Source organism: Pelmatolapia mariae, linkage group LG15 (assembly GCF_036321145.2).
Source record: "Pelmatolapia mariae isolate MD_Pm_ZW linkage group LG15, Pm_UMD_F_2, whole genome shotgun sequence".
In the NCBI taxonomy this organism is placed as follows: Eukaryota; Metazoa; Chordata; class Actinopteri; order Cichliformes; family Cichlidae; genus Pelmatolapia; species Pelmatolapia mariae.
In genome coordinates this window covers 33,973,976-33,992,979 of record NC_086240.1, presented here as the reverse complement: position 1 = coordinate 33,992,979, position 19,004 = coordinate 33,973,976, and the positions used below count along the sequence as shown (strand labels likewise).

Genomic DNA, 19,004 nt, shown 5'->3' with positions numbered 1-19,004 from the left:
TGAGATTTAATTCATGAAATAGAAGTCTCAATGTGATGTAAATACATATTTGAAACAGTCTTATTTGCAGTGCCGTTTCATCACAAGATGCTGATTCTCTTGTTAAACTGAATCAATAAACACTGTCAACTTCAGTTGTTTCTGTGGCTTGAAGTTTATTTGCAGGTACAAATATTACAGGTATTATACAGATACAGTGTGCAGTATATATACATGAGGCGGTTTTCATACAGTTGCCTGCGCCACCTCTTTCTTTTTCATCTGTCTTCTCTTCATCAGTTTCTTTTTTAGCTGTTTCTGTTTCTGAATGCTCTCCTGGATTTTCTGTTTGAACTTCTTCTTCTGGCTCCTGATCTTCTCCAGCTCAGCTTTCCTCTTGGCCTCCAGCTCTGGATCCTGAAATGGCAGGAAATGACTTCTTAAATACCAGAATGCTAAACTCACTGTAGGGCAGGTATCAGGTATTTTAGGCACTCTTGGTCTTTTACACTTTATTTAAAACACGGTGGACAGAGAGGCGCCTGCTGCTATCATGTGTGTCCATATTCATTACACCTGCGCAGCCAAAACATCACACTGCTGCTTCAGGCTTGTTTCACACAGGCTAGCTATGTACACGTACAGGTTATTCCATCAGTTCTCTGCTGCAAAAGGGCGCCGGACACTTGTGATGGATTTTCTCTTGTACAGGATCCATACTAAAAGTAGACATGGCCACAAAAAGCTACTGCCTGCATAACCTTTGACCCTCAGCGACCACAGCTGTGTTGTAGTCGCTGGCTTGACAAGATACTGAAGACAGAGTGGTTATTAAATGTTCTCTGCTTCATGCTCTGTGTGGGCTCTCATTACTGCTACATTACGTTGTCATCACAACAGTGATGATAAAACGATTAAAATCTATAAAGGACATAAAAATGTAACAGTTAAATGCAACACTGCTGCAAGGCACACTCGTAAAATAAAAACATTCAACTTGATTTAATTTACTTGAATCCTGCGCTTCATTTCTTTATGTCAGGTGAACATCAGAGCTCTGAAACTTTAAACTGGATGTATTTAGTTACAGGTTACTTTCCGACAGCCTTGCAGGAAAATATTATTGATTGTATGCTGACAAATGCCATCGTCAATTTTGCTCCAGCAGCTGCAATTACAGCACTATAAAAGACTTACACACAGTTTGCACTGCTGGAACTTTATAGCTAGCTCTCATTTTAGTTGCATATATCATTCCTTCATAATCTATATCACACAGTATCCTGTAAATAAATGAAAAATAACAATTAAAAAAAAATCCAGCTCATTTTAAACTAAAACTTGGCTAAAACATCGTGCACAGGTGATGTATTCAGCATAAGCTACCATGGCGATTTAGCCCGGTAAAAAGAGTTCACCAAGCCATTAATCTTGCTTTGCCGTTCACCCTTCAGGAGTAGGTGATGTCATCAGGAGACGGTCAAATACTGGATAACATTTAATTTGTCTGGTATTCATAGTTTTGGTGAGTCGATGTGTAACGCTGCTGTTCTGAATGTTTATGATCTCCAATCAACCTTAAATGTGAAGTAAAAGGCATCAAGCATGATTCATAAATATTTCAGAGTTTATAAGAAGCTGTTTATTTTTTACAGACCTTTCATAGACTCTACTCTAGTTTTACTATTTGTATTTATATCAAAATATTGAAATTATTTTGTCCCTTCTGCCTAAGTAGCAGTCACCCCGAGATCTGGAAAATAACGCCTCACTGTTGTTCAGACGTTCAACTCGACCTAAAAATATAATAATGATACTTCAAATCAAAAACAGAATAATGTTTAAATAGTTAACTAAGAGGCTGTACTCACCTTCCCCTCCAGGATCAGCTGTTTCCTCTTGTTGATCTCTTTTTTCTCATCAAAGTCTGTTGACTCGAGTTTCTGCAACATGGAGTTTACAGTGAAAACACTTAAACTGGTGAGGCAGGTTAAAAACAGGCGTCCCTGACTAACGGGACAATTTTCAGACTGTCAGTCATCGTGTGAAACAAGGAGCGATGTTCCACTTTAACTGGATTCAGCACAGTGAAAAGCAAGAGGTGAGAATAAGTGATTAAAACATCCATACTATCTCACACTCCCGCCGGGTCACGTTGACCTGGGTGAGGATCTTCAGGACTTCCTTCTCCTCTACAGGATATTCCTTCAGCTTGGTTTCTGTAAGAAGACGAGAGGCCAGTGTTTAAACACACGCGCACTTTGTGATATTTACAAGATGGTGATGAGCTGCAGATCTCAAAAAGCAAAAATCATTATCTAACCTCTTTTGCAATCAGAAATTGTGCAAACATCCAAGTTTAAGATAAATACAATCTCTAAAAGTCAAAAGTTTTACATGTTTTATTTATTAATGTTACCGATGGACTACAATCTATCCTGAGGTCCAGCTTTCCTACCAGCTTTATTCACAGGTCTTTAAACTGAGCCCTAGATGCGACTTACGAATCTGTTCTTCGATGGAGTGAATCAGGTGGATGTCGTACTGCGTAACCAGCGTGATGGACACTCCGTTTCTCCCTGCAGGAGGAAAACATCACAGTGTATGAGTGGTGTTTATGTCAGATGCGAGGAAGACGATTTCAGAAGAAAAAAAGAACCAGAAAAAAAAAAAAAAACCTGCTCTGGCTGTTCGCCCGACTCTGTGGATGTAGATCTTGGGAAGACCGGGAGTGTTGTGATTAATGACGACTTGGACAGTTGGGATATCCAAACCCCTGTGGGTGGGAAGTAACAGGAAAACGCATGTTTCTGCTTTGAAATGCTTTGTGGTGACTCCATTGAGGAGTGACAGAAACCTTAAACAGGCTCACACTACATAATGTTTGTGTCAGATTTGTTGATTAGAGTCATAAAAATGTGGCCTTTTCATTTCTTTCCAATGCTCTGTGTGCATTCTCACCTGGCAGCTACATCAGTCGCTATCAGGATTTTGTAGACGCTGGCTTTGAACTTGGCGAGGTTTGCAAATCGTTGTTTCTGAAGGACAAAAAGCACAGTCTGTTATTCTGTGGGCTCATTTACCTGCTGTAAAATGCTCTGATCCTTTTCAACAGACGCTCCCTCTTTGTCCCTTTAATGACACAAATATAATTCCCAGATATTTGTAGAGGACCTCTGAGGAATGGTGAAATCTCCAACACAGAAAGCAAAGTCAAATGCTTTGTAGGTGCAAAGTTAATTAACACCTCACTCAGCTGTCATTGCAAAGAAGCTGCCCTTAAAATGTCTCAGCAGGCGCCCTGCTGATGTCAGTTTGTGCCCTTGCTGCTGTTCACACAAGCCTCACCTGTTTCATCATGGAGTGCAGAGAGATGGTTGGAAAGTTAAACTCCCGCAGCATCATGGTGAGGATCTGACAGCTCCTGAATTGGTCAAGAAAATGTATTCAGTGCGACGTGAGCATAACCACAGCAACAAAAAGGCAAGAACACTCAAAGACCTGCACGCAGAAGTTTTACATCATTCATATGATCGTTTTTTTCCTCTTCTAAATCAAATATATGTAGGAAATTAACAATCACAGTCCAGACTGTGCTTCATAAAACAGCACCGCCTTGCTTTAATCTGTAAATGTGCACACAGGATGCTGAACCCCTTGTGGCTTCTTACTTGCACGTGTTGGTAAAAATGATGATGGACCAATCATCATGCTCATCGGTGAATGTCTGGATCAGATGAACCAGGTAGGCGTCCTTCACCTTCTCTGGAGTGAGGATGTATCTCTGGTCCAGCTCCTCTACCGTTCGTGTTCTGACAACATCAATAACAAAAGATAAATCTGACTGACCACTGATTAGATTTGATATTTCAAAAAATATAACAGACAGCATCGCTGAAGGTGACGGGGATTCAGGGCTTCAGAAACATCAGGTGATGAAACAACTGAACACTGTGGAGCCTCTGTGACACAGCGCTCACGCTCAGTCAGACTCTATTACATTTTTCTGCCCACGGAGATCAGATAACAGATTTAACCTCACCAGAAGAAAACATGTAAAGCTGAACAGAGAACAGAAAGCTCAGCTGCTGAGCTGCTGTTTTATTCTGTACACACTTTCACATTTTACATCGTTTCTTTTAGTTTTCTGTGAACGTATCCGGTGAAAATCTGCACACGCCGTTTCCCAATCTGAACCCTGCAAACAGTTTTATTCGATTTCTCACTGGACCATGAATAACCTGCAAATCCCCAGACAGATGCAGGTCACTCACTCTGATTTGCTCTCCCAGAAGAACGGTTTGTTCATGGCGATGCTCTTCAGCTCCTGCAGGGTGTCGGTCAGTGTGGCGCTGAACAGCAGCGTCTGACGCTTCGCCGGCAGGATCTCCAGGATCACCTCCAGGTCTTTGGTGAAGTCGGTACAGCCCTGCTCCAGCAGCCGGTCCGCCTCATCCAAAATCTGCCACGGACAGAAGGAGACACACAAACAGTCACTAAAACCAGGAGATATTAAATACAATTACATCAGTTACTGAACATCTAACCGTGGCTCCACAAGGTGGAAAAATACTAAATAGTGTGCACACTGGTGAAAGATTACAACTTTTATGTGACAAAAGTACTTGATATAAACAGAAGTTTATGTAACAACAATAATCTTATCACTGGATCTGATCTATTTCTGAGTTTCGGTGAACTCACCAAGAACTGGATCCTCTTCATGCTGAAGGTGTTGGAGCTCCGGATGTGATCGGCCAGTCGGCCCGGCGTTGCTACGACTACATGCGGTTGGTTGGACAGCTCCAGGGCCTGGGTCACCATGTCTGCCCAAAACACAGCAGAGTCAGCACAGAGCACGAACATCAGACAAAAGCAAACCAAGTTCATGGAAAATGGTGACATTGTTTGGTTCCTGCAGCTGAGCATCATAATGTTTTGAGCAGGACTCCCACCTTTAATGGTGACCTGTGAATTCTGCACAGGTGGACTAAATTCACTCAAAGCACAACAGAAACAGGTAAATTTGGCACATTTTTACACTCTGATTAAAGGTCAGCTGCTCAATCATTAGCCTAAACAAACTGATGGAAGATTCAGGGGAAAAAGAATCTCTGATGTTTATTCTTTTTTTTTTTTTTTTGCAAAAACCCCCCAAAAAACCTCAACCCAGAAATAAGAAAATAGTTACCCATTCCACCGACGATGATGCATTCTTTCAGACCCAAAGGTTTCCCCAGGACTCGAAACTGCTCTGCAATCTGATAGGCCAGCTCCCTGAGTGACATATTTACATCATTATGAGTTGAAAATATGAGAGGATTTACGGTACTGTGTAAAAATCTTGAACGACCCCTCATTTCTTTATATTTTGTTTCCAAGGAGCCAGACTTTCTCGTATTTTTTTAAGTGGTCTTAAACAATAGTTCTTTGGGCTTTCTGAAGGTCTTTCAGAGTTACTCATTGGACTGCTTTTCACTCATTTTCAGTCTAGTCCTTGTACCTGACCATTTCAGATGAATGTTTTTGGTTTGTTAAGCCAACACTGACCTATGACTCATTCAAGGATAAAAGAGACACTTAACTCAAAGGATGAACCAGTATTAGAGTAACACGCTCCAAAGTAACGTGCTAATGTAATAACATTAGATTTTTCAGTAACTTAGTAACTCTAATAAATTCAGTAATCATATTGCAGTTATAATTACTACAGAGTAACTTGCCCGTGAGAAAAAAAGCAGTATACCAAATTACTTTCTCTGGCGTGCAATTAAGCAAAGTACTGCATTACTTTTAAGATAAGTAAAGAGCAATGTGTACTGCTTTTTTAAAGCTACGACCCCAACACTACACATAACAGACTGATCAACGAAGCAATTTTAAACCGTATCTTTAAGCACTTTGTTACAAGCTGCCTGTAATAAAAACACATAATTTGTTCCCATTTCTTCAGTTAAATCTGTGAAAATTAAGATAACACAGCATAAAATAGTATTTATGCACCAACCCAGTGATTCTTAATCATCACCATGAATCCTGAATGTACATCGAGGTTATTATAATGTATAATAAAACTAGATATGAAAGAAGTTAGTTACCTAAATTTAACTAGATTTTTGGAAAAATGTAAACTAATTAATATGACTTTGTGAACTTGAAAACGAACTAAAATAAAATACAAACATGGAGGAAATATCCTTGGCTTTTATCCTGGTAAAAAACATTATTACAGCTTGTCTGATGAGGCATTACTGAGACTCTGGATGTCCACATCTGTCCCCTGCACTGACCTGGTAGGAGTGAGCACCAGGCAGAAGATGCCGTACGGGTCCTCTGAGAGTTTCTGCAGCACTGGCAACACGAACGCTGCTGTTTTCCCACTGCCGGTCTTGGCACAGCCCATACAATCCCGACCTGTGGAAAGAAACACCTCAACAATGATGGAGCAAATGTAGAGCTGCAGAGGAAGTCCACCTCCGCTGTGTAAATAACAGAGAAAGTCTTCCAGACAGCCTCAACACCACCTTAACAGTTACTCAGAGATCCTCCGGCAGGTATTACAAGCATATATGTGATAGTATTCCCGTCCTGTCTTACCTTGGAGGATAGCTGGCATGCAGTTTTCCTGGACTGGAGTGGGTTTGTTGATTCCCAGCTGTTTACACTGTTTAACCAACCAGTCTGACAGACCGAGGGAGGAAAAGTCGCCCATTTCTGATTTACCTCGTCCTCTGAAGCTCGGTGAGATCACCTGATGATAAAAGAATCGCTAAAATACTCTTATTTCAGTAAACACGAATACATCCTCGTGTGGCAGGTCCGCGGACGCTCGCTGATTACGTAACAAGAATGCGCCTTCTTCACTGCCGGAAAGTGCGCCTTGCTGCCATCTCCTGGTCGGTGTAGCGAACGACACTGAAAGCAGAGAGTGGAGCAAAAAAAACCCAGAAGAAGCTGTTGATAGATCGGTTAATTTATTTCTGTCTCCACAGAAATCCAATCTCATCTATTTTGGAACGATGCTAAAGCTGACCCTTCATATGTGAGCTGTTTCTCTGTGACATGCGCATCATTCAGCCTTTTTAAGGCATTAAAATTAAAGCAGGAACATGCAGAGCGTTCTTATGTGCCTAAATAATGATGTAATGCAGCGGTCCCCAACCCCCGGGCCTCGGACCGGTACCGGTCCGTGAGTCATTTGGTACCGGGCCGCGAGAGTTGAGGCTCAGGTGTGAAATGTATGGTTTTCAGGATTTTTATCGGGTTTTAGCGTTATTTTGTTATCGTTTTTATCGTTAACTCGGTTTTCCTGGGTCTTTTCACGTGTGTTATGAATAAATCTTCTTTTTTTCGGTACCGGTACTAGTTTTATTTTGTTGTATTTATCCGCGACACCTTAGAGGCCGGTCCGTGAAAATATTGTCGGGCATGATTGGCGGTCCGTGGCGCGAAAAAGGTTGGGGACCGCTGATGTAATGAAACTATATATGAGACCTTGGGCCCCCTCTGTAAGACTCGGAGGTAGTAAAGCCTCAATTTAATTAAACATTGCATATTCACAAAGAAATATGCACACGCAGTGGAGCTTGACGCTTTGCCAGCTTTCGAGTTCTTTGTGTTCAGCACTACAGATTTGTATTGACCTCTGAACCTACCAGAGCCTCAGCATTTTCACTGTAGAGCTGGGCTGTCTCTGCTTTGTCTTTGCAGCGCACATTTAAAGGAAATATTGAATAAAATGTGCCTATCTGCAAATCCCCAATCTTTACAGTAATATATATATTTGCCTGGATTTCTAAGATGTTGTTTTTATTGTGAAACACAAGCTTTCAGGGTTCTGATAGAGATCACCTGTCGTAAAGTTCTCACCATTCACGTCACAATGATGAAGTGAGACAAAGTTTCAGATCGATAAAAACCTGTTATTTTCTCCATGTGGCAGATTGTGTCAGACTGATCGCTTCGTGGTGTCACGTGTGATTAATGGCCAGCAAGATGAAGGGAATCTTTCACAGGCATCATAAAAATACACTTTCTCCGGTCAGAACTTGTTAAATTTCACATCAGTCAGAAAATGGTTTTTATGATCAGAAGTTGGGTTTTAGAGGCTTTGCAGTCAGCCACGTATCCTGATCTGCTTGGGCATAAACCTTGAACTTAAACCTTGACTTTTTCCTGGCTCTCTGTGCTTCTGTGCTGCACAGAACTGCAGCAGTCTCACATGGAAAACTCCAGAATCTCCTTTCAAAATCCAAGATTTGATTCTCTGCATAGATTTATTTGTTAATGTTTTGCAGATGATCATGCGAGTATTTGCTTTAAGTCTCACCTGCCACTGTGGGCTTGCGAAGGACAGTGTGAGTTAATTCAGTTACTGCTTGACTAGAGAGGCAGAAGAAGCTTCACCAAGAAAAACCCATCTGTGTCTGCACACCGGGCTGCCAGAGGTGATTAATGCCTTGTGTGTTAAAGGCAAAGGCCTGAAGGTTCAGCTCCATCCTGTCCAGACCGTCCAGCTGTGCTGCAAACTGCCTTGGACCGAGTGAAAAGTGTCTCTCTAAATTAAAAGGAGGATTGCTGAGATGCAAAGGCGAGGATCCGATGTTCCCTGCTGCCTCCCTGCAGCACAGAGGCGCAGTCAGCTGCATCGCTGTAACAGCCCACTGAGCAGCATGATTAGCGCTCCCATTGCTCTTCCACCACATTTGAGGCTCCGGTCTCCCATGTTCAGCCTATATTCATGCAGATAAATCAGTGGAGACTCTTTCTAAGCACACAGAAATGTTTCCAGCACTTTTATGGGGAAATATAGAACTTTAACAAGAAAACAAAATGGTGCAAACAAGTTTTGCTTTTCCAAAAAGAAACAGACTGTGTAGCGCTTAGCCGACCTGTCTATATCCCAGATCGGCGATGCACTGACAGCATTCGGCAAATTATGAAATGAAAAATACAACAAAGGAGGGAGTGGACTGTTTAATAGACTTAATCTCAGGAGATCCAATATGGCTATAAAAACTACAGCAATTGCTCTCAGTTTTCAGAGGCTTAATGCCTGCATCTGAGTTTAAAAAAACAAAACCAAAAACTCTAATCTAATCTGGCATATATTTGTACATTTCTATACTGATTTGAAATTATTGGGATTACCATATAGCTCTTTATAAACATCTTCATACTCACCATAATCTGGTTTGACATGAGATTAACACATTAAGTGCAGCAGTGCGCATCATGACTGATTGTTTGCTTAAGCTTTTGTCGTAAATAGCTATCGGGGGCGGGGGATTTAAGGCTATGACTATGCCATTTTGACATAGTTGTCATTCTGGCATATAAATGAACAGTCGAAATAATGAGGAGTTAATTTCCACGGAGCCCGTTAGATGGCACTGTGGAGGCCCCGCGGTCCCACAGAAATAGTTGAATGGAATCCCAGTGTGATCTGGCACAGTGGTGGGAGGGGAGCACAGCACACAAGTCCTGGAGGAGGTTTGAGCCAAGAGCACTGTGCTGCCCGACTTTTCATCGACATTCGTCCGTCTGTCCGAGCCGCAAAGCTGAGCCAAACGTTCGCGGTGCGTAATTACGCACGGATACGACAGTTCCGCGGTGTTCTTGGCTGTGGAAACCCCGCGGACAAAGAAGGGCAGGCGGGCTGGAGTGCAACTGACTTGAGCGGAGCGGAGTACTGTTGGAGGGGAAACTGGAGGAATCTGGAGTCGGAAGTGATTTGTCTTTTTTTTCCCGAGAAATGTAACTTACGTCCAGGATTTTAGGAAAGGAAAAATCTTTTTGGCGAGAGGGGAATTAGGAGTGGATTTAACCCCCAAAATAACATCTAAATCCTCGGAGCATGGGGTAAGTTGTGGTTTTGTCTGATTTTTTTTTTCTCTTCAAGTGTTGATTTAAAAAAAGAAGAAGAAAAAAGAAAAGCTGAATGTGAACTTTGTGACGAAGCAGCTTCGTTTCTGACGTTGTGGGTTTTTGATTCCGTTGGACGGGATCTTGTACAAGCTTTTGGAGCAATTCTACCGTTAGTTCACATGTGACAGTCTGCTGTTTTCTTTGTTTACATCCCGGTAGCTGCCGAGAGAGAAAGGAGTCTTTAATTTGAAGCGCAGATCCCAACTTATTTTGATCAAAACTCTATTTTTTGACCGCTGTGCCAACGAAGATAATCGCATTACGTGTAACCGTCTGGCTGTCACGCTGGCGGTTTGTTTAAAAGTAATGGTAATATTTTTATGATGACGCACACGGAGGTCATTTAAATGCTCCAACTGCTGAGACTTCCTCTACTCTGTTCCTCCCCACTGAAGAGAGAGTCTGCAGGCTGATTCTGTTGCAGGGGATCCTGGGTGGCTTCTATTGGGATGCTGTTGGTGTCATGCTGCGCTCAATCTCATTAACTCTGTCAGTGTGTTTGCGTGTGTTCAATTATACGTGCAGGTCTCCAGCTAGGCTTCAGATACACCTGAACCCTCTTCCCACTACCAGCGTCCAAGCTGTTAGCTTCCATCCTCTGGGAGACTTTTATGACGCTTTAAGATGCTCCTTAAATGAATGCAAAGCACGAGAGCATCATCTTTTATCTTTAATGTGATTTCACTGATGCGCCACGATAAGCTGGTACCCGCAGGAGGATTTGATTTCACTGCATTATTGCATTATTGTGGTTTTACATTCTATTTATTTGCAGTCTAAACTACTTAACGTAATCGTTCTCAGTGCACAGTAATGCAACAGTGCCGATATTTACCCGTTTACTGCTCAGATTAGAACCCGTTTCCTAAAACGTGTGCTCCTATACAGCTAAAATGTGATCTAAAATACATTTCAAGAACATTTATGTTCTTGCCAGCAAAATATTTGGCTTGGAAATGCCTCAGGGTCGAGCTTGAAGAGGTGTCTGGAGAGAGGAGAGGGACTTCTGGGAATATCTGCTTAGTGTGCTGCCCTGTGACCCCGGATCCAGATAGTCAAAAGAAGATGGATGGAAAATATGTGATAATGGAAAAGACTAGAAATCTGCACTGTAAGACAACGGTCATCCAGGAAACTTCTGATTTGAACAGTTTTTCAGTTTAATATTTTCTTTTATTTTCCGCCCAGTTTGGTTGGTTTCAGGGCCAAAATTGAGTTGGTTAGGTTAACATTTATGTGGCGGGGCATAGTCTGAGGACGCACCTGAGCGGCACCTTTTCTTTTTTTGTTCACAATTACGATTAAAAAAAACAAACAAAACTAAAGTAAACTGGCCAACAACAAGTAGCTATACATACCTGAAATTCCAGTATGAATTGTAATATTTCACTTGTGTTAGTGCAGTGATTGGAGTACTTTTACAAAGTGATTGCAAACTGCTGTAAAGCACCCACGCATTCAATTCTTAGGTTTCAAGGTTCGAGGTTTCAAAGTCATGGAAATATTTGTGGTTTCAGGGCTTTGAAACCACAAATGTTTCTCTTGCTGTCGTGTTCTCCATGTGTGAGATGGAGAGGGTGCACTGGAATGTGCTACTGTCAATAAAAGTCAGATTAGGAACTAAATATCCAACCCCAGTCAGCGTGGCATTATGCCACAGTGTCAACGCTAAAAGCTTAAAGTAGACTGTATCCACTCTGTTGATGCCAGCGGGGAAATGGTCCTCTGACAGTAACAAACAAGCAAACATCTGCTCCGATGGCCTGTGTTTGATGCATTTTCACTGTCAGAGCTTAAGCCAGGCATCAACTCTGCTTCATCCCTCTGAGCAGCAGAGAGGCAGCAGGATTCAGTCACCTGGGCCAAATGGCGAAAAAGAAAAAAGAAGAAAAAAAAGCTGGATTTAGTCACTGGGCCACCGTGTACTCTCAAACAGGAGTCTGCAGAACTCATAATATCCAGAGACAGCCTGCAGCTCTTCTGCACACTTGACAGATGGAGCAGAGTCTTGATTAAGAGTCGCTTCAGGTCTATAAACCAAATGAATTTTCACACAGGTGCTTTCAAGCTGCGTGCCGCTCATCTTGGAGTTCTTGTTCTTATCCTCTGACCTGGGTAGCCTGGAAATAGATGGAGATGCAGTCTTGATATAATGAACACCTTCTAGCTTTAGGTAACAGGCTGCAGATTTAGACAGGGTGAAGTTTATGATCAGTTTCTATTAATTCAACATCAATGCTCGGCAACAGCAATACATTAAAAATGGTTCAGAAAATCTCCATTTTCGGGCAACATTTGGAGGAGCCTAATGAATGGGTTTATTGTGTGTTAATGACACGAGAACTATGTATAAGTACTATTTTTAAATGGAGCTGTGGTCTTAAGTGCAAGTCTTTTCCATGTGTGTTTTTAAGCAGGTCTAACCTAAATGAAATTCTTTGTTTTTACCACATTTATGATCCTTGAAGTGTTTTGTGCAGGATATGATCATGTTCTCTTTGTACTGTTGATTAGTAGTATAGTACAACAACCTCCCCAGTTCCAAATAATTGTAACACTTTTACTCTTCCATGGAAAATATTAGCTCATTTTGAATTTATTGGCAGCAAAACATCTCATAAACGTTGAATCGGGGCAACAAAATGCTGGAAAAGTAAGTGTTACTGAAAGGAAACAACATTTTGCCATTATGTTATTTGGCAACAGGTCTGCATTTAATGAAAAAATATGAAGACTTTTAAATGTCTCCTCATTTACAGTACATAATATCATTCAAAAATATTCAGTGTCTGGAGAAATCGCTGTGCACAAGGGACTAGGCTGAAAATCAATACAGAGCTCCCATGATCTTCTGTCCCTCATGCAGCATTGCATTAAAAACAGATATGATTCTTTCATGGAAATCGCTGCATGGGTTCAGCAACACTTCCAGAAATCACTGTCTGCATGCACAAATGCAAGTTAAAGGTCTATGATGCACAGAAGAGGCATATGTGAACATAATCCAGAAATGCTGCCATTTTCTCTGGGCCAAAGCTCATTGAAAATGGACAGAGGAAAACTGGGAAATGTTCTGTGGTCAGACAAATCAAAATTTTAAATTCTTCTGGGAAAACATGGACGCTGTTCTGGATTTAAGAGGAGAAGGACCATCCAGCTTCTTATCAACACTCATCACTACATCAGTGCCTACGGAACTGGCAGCATGTGCATCTGGAAAGGCATCAAATAATACTGAAAAGTGTACATGCAATATAATGCTCCCATCCACACGTCTTTCTCAAGGAAGGCCTTGCATATTTCATTAAGACAATACTAAACGACACACTGCATCTATTACAGCATTGCTTTATAGTAGAAGAGTCTGAGCTGCCTGCAGTAGAGACCAAATTTCACCAACTGAGAACAATTAGAGCATCTTGAAACCAAAAATACAAGAAAGAAGACACTTTGAGCAGTCCTGTATCAGACAGGAATGGGACAACATTCCTCTCCTAAAAGTCCAGCAACTGGTGTCCTCAGTTCCCAGACATTTACAGACTGTTGTTAAAAGAAGAGGGCATGCTACACAGTGGTAAACATCGTCCTGTCCCAACTTATTGACGTGTCGCTGCCATCAAATTTAAAATGAGCTAATATTTTTCCTGAAATGGTAAAATGTCTGTTGTGAATAAAACATGGGTTTATGAGATCTGCGGATCACGGTGTTCTGCTTTCACTGACATTTTACACAACGTCCCAACCCTTTTAATGTGGACCCCCTGAAGCAGTGGCTGGTAAGATCAGCAGGTTTTATGCTTCACCTTATAACTTGAACTATCTTCTTCTTGTTCTGCTGCAGAGGAGTTGTCTGCCAGCTGTAAAATGTACCCGCTACACCGAGAGAGGTACAAACACACCGCTGTCTCTGTGTTGTTGCTCTGTCTGATAGGGATGGGTGATACCTCCTACCAATTAATGCTGAGCTTTAGGTCACTGTGTGTACCTTTCACTCAGCAGAAGCTGCTTAATGACAAACACCTGGGGTATTCAAAGCGTATAAGTTTGGTATCTATTAATATTATTTGTTTTTTGTTTTTTTAAAAAGTGTAAAAAGTAGCTCAGTATGAATATAGGGACGCTTGTAAAATTTAAAGTAGGGCAGCTATTAATGGAAATGTCACCATTGCGTCATGAAATTGTGAATTTTTACAGTTAGGGTTTTTTTTTGATACTCCAAAATAAGACATCAGGTATTAATACATTGGGGATCAATCCTCCCATCACTGCTTCATTAAATATTTATTTGCCTTTGAACAAAATCCACCCTCATCTCATCCCCCCCGTCGTGTTAATCCTCTGCTCAGTGTCTGTGGAAACTGTAACAAGATGTAAGATGTGATTCGCAGAGTGGAGGTTTCATGCTTGTCGTGATGTGCAAATGTTGTCAGCATGTTGTGCTGCCCTCGCTGTCATTACCTGGTGTCCCTTTTATCACGCTGTCGTCCTGTCACACACTTTGTCGCAGCTCAGCTGTTCCATGCGCTGTTGGATTGTTTTGCAAGTGCATCGTGTTGTACGAACTCTTGGCATGTTTTGCATGTAAAACCTCGGTGTTTAAAATGACTACAAATGTTAAAAAAAAAATGTTGTGGTGTAAAAATATACTGTGGATGTTCTTGACTCAAGTTAACCTAATGGTTTTTTTGCTCTGGTTTTTTTTTTCTTTTTTTTTTTGTGAAACACTTTCTTTGAGCAATTTAGCGCTTGTAGCTTAAAAGATGGAATTTCACATTTAAGATAAGATAAGATAACCTTTATTAGTCCCTCATGTGGGAAATTTGTTTTTACTGAAAGATTTTTCAGCATTCCTCATTCACAGAAGCCTCTTGTTGGTTGGCTGAACACAACTCTGCCCACTCAGTGAACACAGTCAGTATAAAAGGCCTCAGGCACATGAAAGCTGCACTGACAAATAACGGACTCTTAAAAGAAACGGAAGTTGAGTCCTCTCTTCTCTTCTAGGCCTTGACAATCAGTTGTATGTTTAAATCATAAAAATAATGAATGAATGGTGCTGGTGTCAGCTTCATCGTTTTTTCTTTTTCTTTTTAACTGTTAGTTGAGTAAAGCAAACTCGTATTTGTTTTTAGTTTGTGGGATTTTATTGTTTTAGTGTTTTGTGAAATTGAAAAAGCTGTTAGATGCAGCATATCTGGATTTAGCTAGCTCATGAAGACAATTTCAATACATGTATCATGCTTCTTTATCCTTTTATACACACAGAAATGTGGAGCCATCTACATTTGTTGTTTAAGGTGGCGATAACTGCTGTAATTAATGTAAGATGGATATAGCCAGTGTACATGAACATATAGTTTGAGGAGGATGGAGCTGATCAGCTAGCCAACTAACTAGCTAGGGCTAGGTCAATGCTAGCTAACTAGCTGGATTAGGAATGTGCACCCTTTTATTCACTGCAATGATATTTGTGATCCTAGATGTGCCAAGTGGAAAAACAGGCTTCCAAGAAAACATAGCCACTGGCTGGAAAAACTAAACAGTAGACTCCTTGGAGAAGAAGTGGCCAGTTAAATTTCTCAAGATTCCGCATAAGAAGGAGTTTTTTTTGTTCAAACACTGAACGAGTAAAGGATTGAGAAACCGAGGTAACTTCATGGTCATACAATAGTGACTTGTCAATCATAATGGAGCCTCCAGCTAAAACATACCAACGTTTTATTTTAATTTTGGAAAAGCAGTTGTGAAGATGCTAATCACAATTCGGTGCACACCAAAACATTCACACCAAGACCCCTTTGGAAGAGATGGTTTTGGTCTGGGTCCAAGAGGACTACAAAGCTGTTTCTTTAAGATGACTTCCATCAGCTACCAGAGCTATTTCTATTTCCATATCTGGCCAATAAGTGGACTGAATGTGACACATTTGTGGTTTGACCACAGTTTTCTTAGAGTTTTCTCTGTGTGGACCAGAGGAAATGAACCTGTGAAGACTTAAAATTAGCCAATGAGAAAGCTTAGTGAGAATGCAGAAGGTATTTCTGAATTTGCTTCACTTTCGAGACACCCTCCACGCTACATCCGTCGTATATATACAGTCTGTGGAAACAACAAAGTGCATCAAAGCTGTTTCCTGTAGGCAACTGAAGCTAGCTGTTGTCATGCTTCCTGTCGTTATGAGAAGCTAAGCTCCTGGCTATCAGTTTCTCATCTAAAAATTAAAGCTTTTACATAAATGCACATTAGAGGATTGGAGTTTGTTGTTGTCTGAATTCGTGGTTATACAGCACAGCACATGGCAGAGTATGATTATCAGTTGACATAATTACTGTAGAGTCATAGGAGAGGATTAAGATATTTCAGACCAATATAAGCTCTTTTACTGTTGAAATGTTTTGTAACATCACAGAGCAGCCTCCATGTGCATCGTACAGGGCGTCTACACTTTGAACATGTTCAGTTTACCCTCAGCATAATGACAGTAAAGTGGATTGTCTGTGTCCTCGCTCTGGTCAAGGACAAAACCAGCTGCTCTGTGGGGAGAATAACCTCTTAATTGCTGTTCTGGAGACATACATAATTGAATTAATAACCAGTCATCTTGACTCACTCGCCACTTCCATTCATCTCACCTCGTTTTGCTGCCTTGAAAGTACATAAAAGTGAAACAATGGGGGGGAAAAAATCAGCTCTTTCTTTGTGTTTCTACCTGGCTTTCATGCCCTGAATACAGAAAACACTCTGGCTTTGTGTCACCTACACAAATCGTGACAACAGTCAGCCTCCTGCAAGAGGAGCTGACCTTCACATAAGTGCAGTGCTGCTGCTTAGCAGAGCTCGAGTTCACGTTAGGGCGTTTTTCCAGTTAAAGTGAAATCAGTGAACCGTGGAGCTGCTTGATGAGTTGTTCAACTTCTTCTAATCAAAGAAAATCTAAAGTGACAACCATAAACCTCCAAAGCTTTCCTTACTTTGTGCCAGAGTTGGAAATTTGGACAGATATGGGGACTTGTTTTGCAGCTACAATATGAGCTGGTGTTTCACTTAGCTGTGCTATTTTGGTATGTAGTTGTAGCGTGTCATGTTGCCCAGACACGCCAGGCACTTTCGCTGGCTCAGGAAAGGTGGATGCGGGGCTACTGGCTCTCAGAGGTCGGAGGAAGCAGACCCTTTAAAGGAGAAGTACTGTCAGAAGAACAAAGAGAAGCAAAAACATTTTCCTGTTTTGGTAATCCCGACGCTCCCAGAGGGTGCAAAGCCACAGCAGGCTGCCTGTTGTTTGTTGTCTTAATTCACAGATGGTGAACAGTGATGCTCAGTTGATGTGCTCGTTTAGAGTGAATTTAACCCTTTTCAGATGGATGCAGAAATTAGGACAAATCCATGTTTGTGGGTCAAAACCTCACTCATCAGCAGCCACTAGCATCCCCCACCTCTCTGCTGTTTTAGGACCCCTAAAGCAGAAGCCTTTGGAAACACTGCTGACCCATTTTCATTTTCTGCACAGCCTGAAACTGAAATTTTGAGATACTTCCCGATTGTGTCTGATCAGTCACTACTTATCCTTCCTTTATGCACCATGCTTCTACCCCAAAACTGTTTTGTGGAAGGAAAAAAAGACATCTCTGGCTTGGCTAGCAGTATTGAATTTAAAATCAAATGCAGGTGTCGGTGACCTTGTGTTGTAATAATTGTGCAGGGAAATTCTGCATTCGTTCATGATAATCCTGCCTAAATGCACAGGAGGTACACTCGGTCTACTTGAATGGTGCATTTTCAGGCAGACTGACATGAATGGTGTGAATGTGAAACGCTCTTCTGGAAAGAGGTCGTTTGCATCAAGATTCTATTTTAAAATGAAAATGTATTCATGTGGACATGGCCTTAGACCATCTGCAGTCTTTGCAATCACATCTCCTGCAGTAGCAAAGCTGACAGCATTTTTAAAAACAACATATTCACACACAGTGTTTTTTCAATCTTTTGAAATATTTTCTCTCCCACACGAATGAGGGTACATTTCCACAAATCGAAGGTCCTTGCTCTAAAATCTGTAAAGCCACTTGAGGCACATTTGGGATTTTTTTTTTCAAGACTGGGCTTTATAAATTAAACCGACTTGATGTTGGGCACATGGTGCTCTAATACATCAGACTGGAGAAGGTGAAGCTGTCATCGAGCTGACTGATCTGTAGACGAACTCAGACAAACACAGGGTTTGTGAGAATAGGTAAAGTGGACTTGACTATAAAACTGGGTTCATTTATATTCTGATTATAGGAAAACTACTCTCACAGGACACTGTTAGGTACTGCTATCAAATAAGGGCTCCTATGTTAATATGTAACTTGACCTGTTAAGATGTTTTTGATTGAAATAGCTTTTGATTTCAGTGAAATTGATCTACTAATGCTGCAAATTCAACAAATGACCATTTTCAATTCTCTACAACCCATAAAATCTTATGAAACTCTGTGTGCGTAATAAATTGGAACAGTGCATTTTAAGGTTTTTATTTTTGAAAAACATACTGTTTTCATTGGGAGTTTTGTTCAGTAACACTTGAATTGTACTCTGTTGGTCGATGACTCGAAAACTATGCCCACTGTCATTTGAATCGACTATTTAGGAAAAACAGAGAAAAATATCATTTGCATAATAATTTGGAACGCGGTGTATGTAGTAAGTAATAATTTTCCACGAATGATTGATACAGCACTCTGTGTGGTGCAATGAATGACACTGTACTTCTGTTTTTTTTCTTGCTGAGTTAGCACAAGAGGGAAACGGCTACTCACAGCGGTCATTAGTATTCATAACAAACTTTCTCTTCCTCTTAGGAGTGAATATGTCTTTAAAAGCTTCCCATAGTCATAAATTATATTCTCCTTTCTTAAAACTTTGCCACCTTGGCTGGGGTAAATGTTACTAAAACAGAACTTTTTTCATTTTTAAAAATCAAAGCCTTTAGTTAACTAACAAATTCAAATGTGTTTTTTAAGGTCTACTGGTCTTGGTGTATCAAAAAACTTTGGAGCTCTGTGTACCTTGTTTGTTTCATAGTGTGAGTTCTTGTATACTTGCAGAATGTGGTGTGG

At 41.0% G+C, this 19,004-nt stretch overlaps 2 protein-coding genes across 2 annotated transcripts in view; one reads left to right on the top strand and one right to left on the bottom strand.

The window, feature by feature from the left end:
* Positions 1–145: 145 nt before the first annotated feature.
* ddx49 (DEAD (Asp-Glu-Ala-Asp) box polypeptide 49) lies at positions 146–6,807 on the bottom strand. Its single transcript, XM_063494649.1, has 13 exons — positions 6,577–6,807; positions 6,270–6,393; positions 5,171–5,256; positions 4,684–4,805; positions 4,254–4,441; positions 3,651–3,791; positions 3,328–3,403; positions 2,941–3,017; positions 2,658–2,755; positions 2,484–2,558; positions 2,110–2,198; positions 1,851–1,922; positions 146–396 (listed from the first exon to the last, which is right to left on the bottom strand). The coding sequence occupies exons 1-13, from the start codon at positions 6,689–6,691 to the stop codon at positions 226–228; spliced, it is 1,434 nt and encodes a 477-aa protein (XP_063350719.1). The 5' UTR covers positions 6,692–6,807; the 3' UTR covers positions 146–225.
* A 2,617-nt stretch (positions 6,808–9,424) lies between these two features.
* The window catches only part of LOC134642892 (homer protein homolog 3-like), a 48,769-nt gene continuing 39,189 nt past the window's right edge, over positions 9,425–19,004 (top strand). Inside the window, exons 1-2 of the mRNA XM_063494958.1 lie at positions 9,425–9,840; positions 13,748–13,793. Coding sequence (XP_063351028.1) covers positions 13,771–13,793 — 23 coding nt within the window. The 5' untranslated portion in view covers positions 9,425–9,840; positions 13,748–13,770. The remainder of the gene's footprint in view (positions 9,841–13,747; positions 13,794–19,004) is intronic.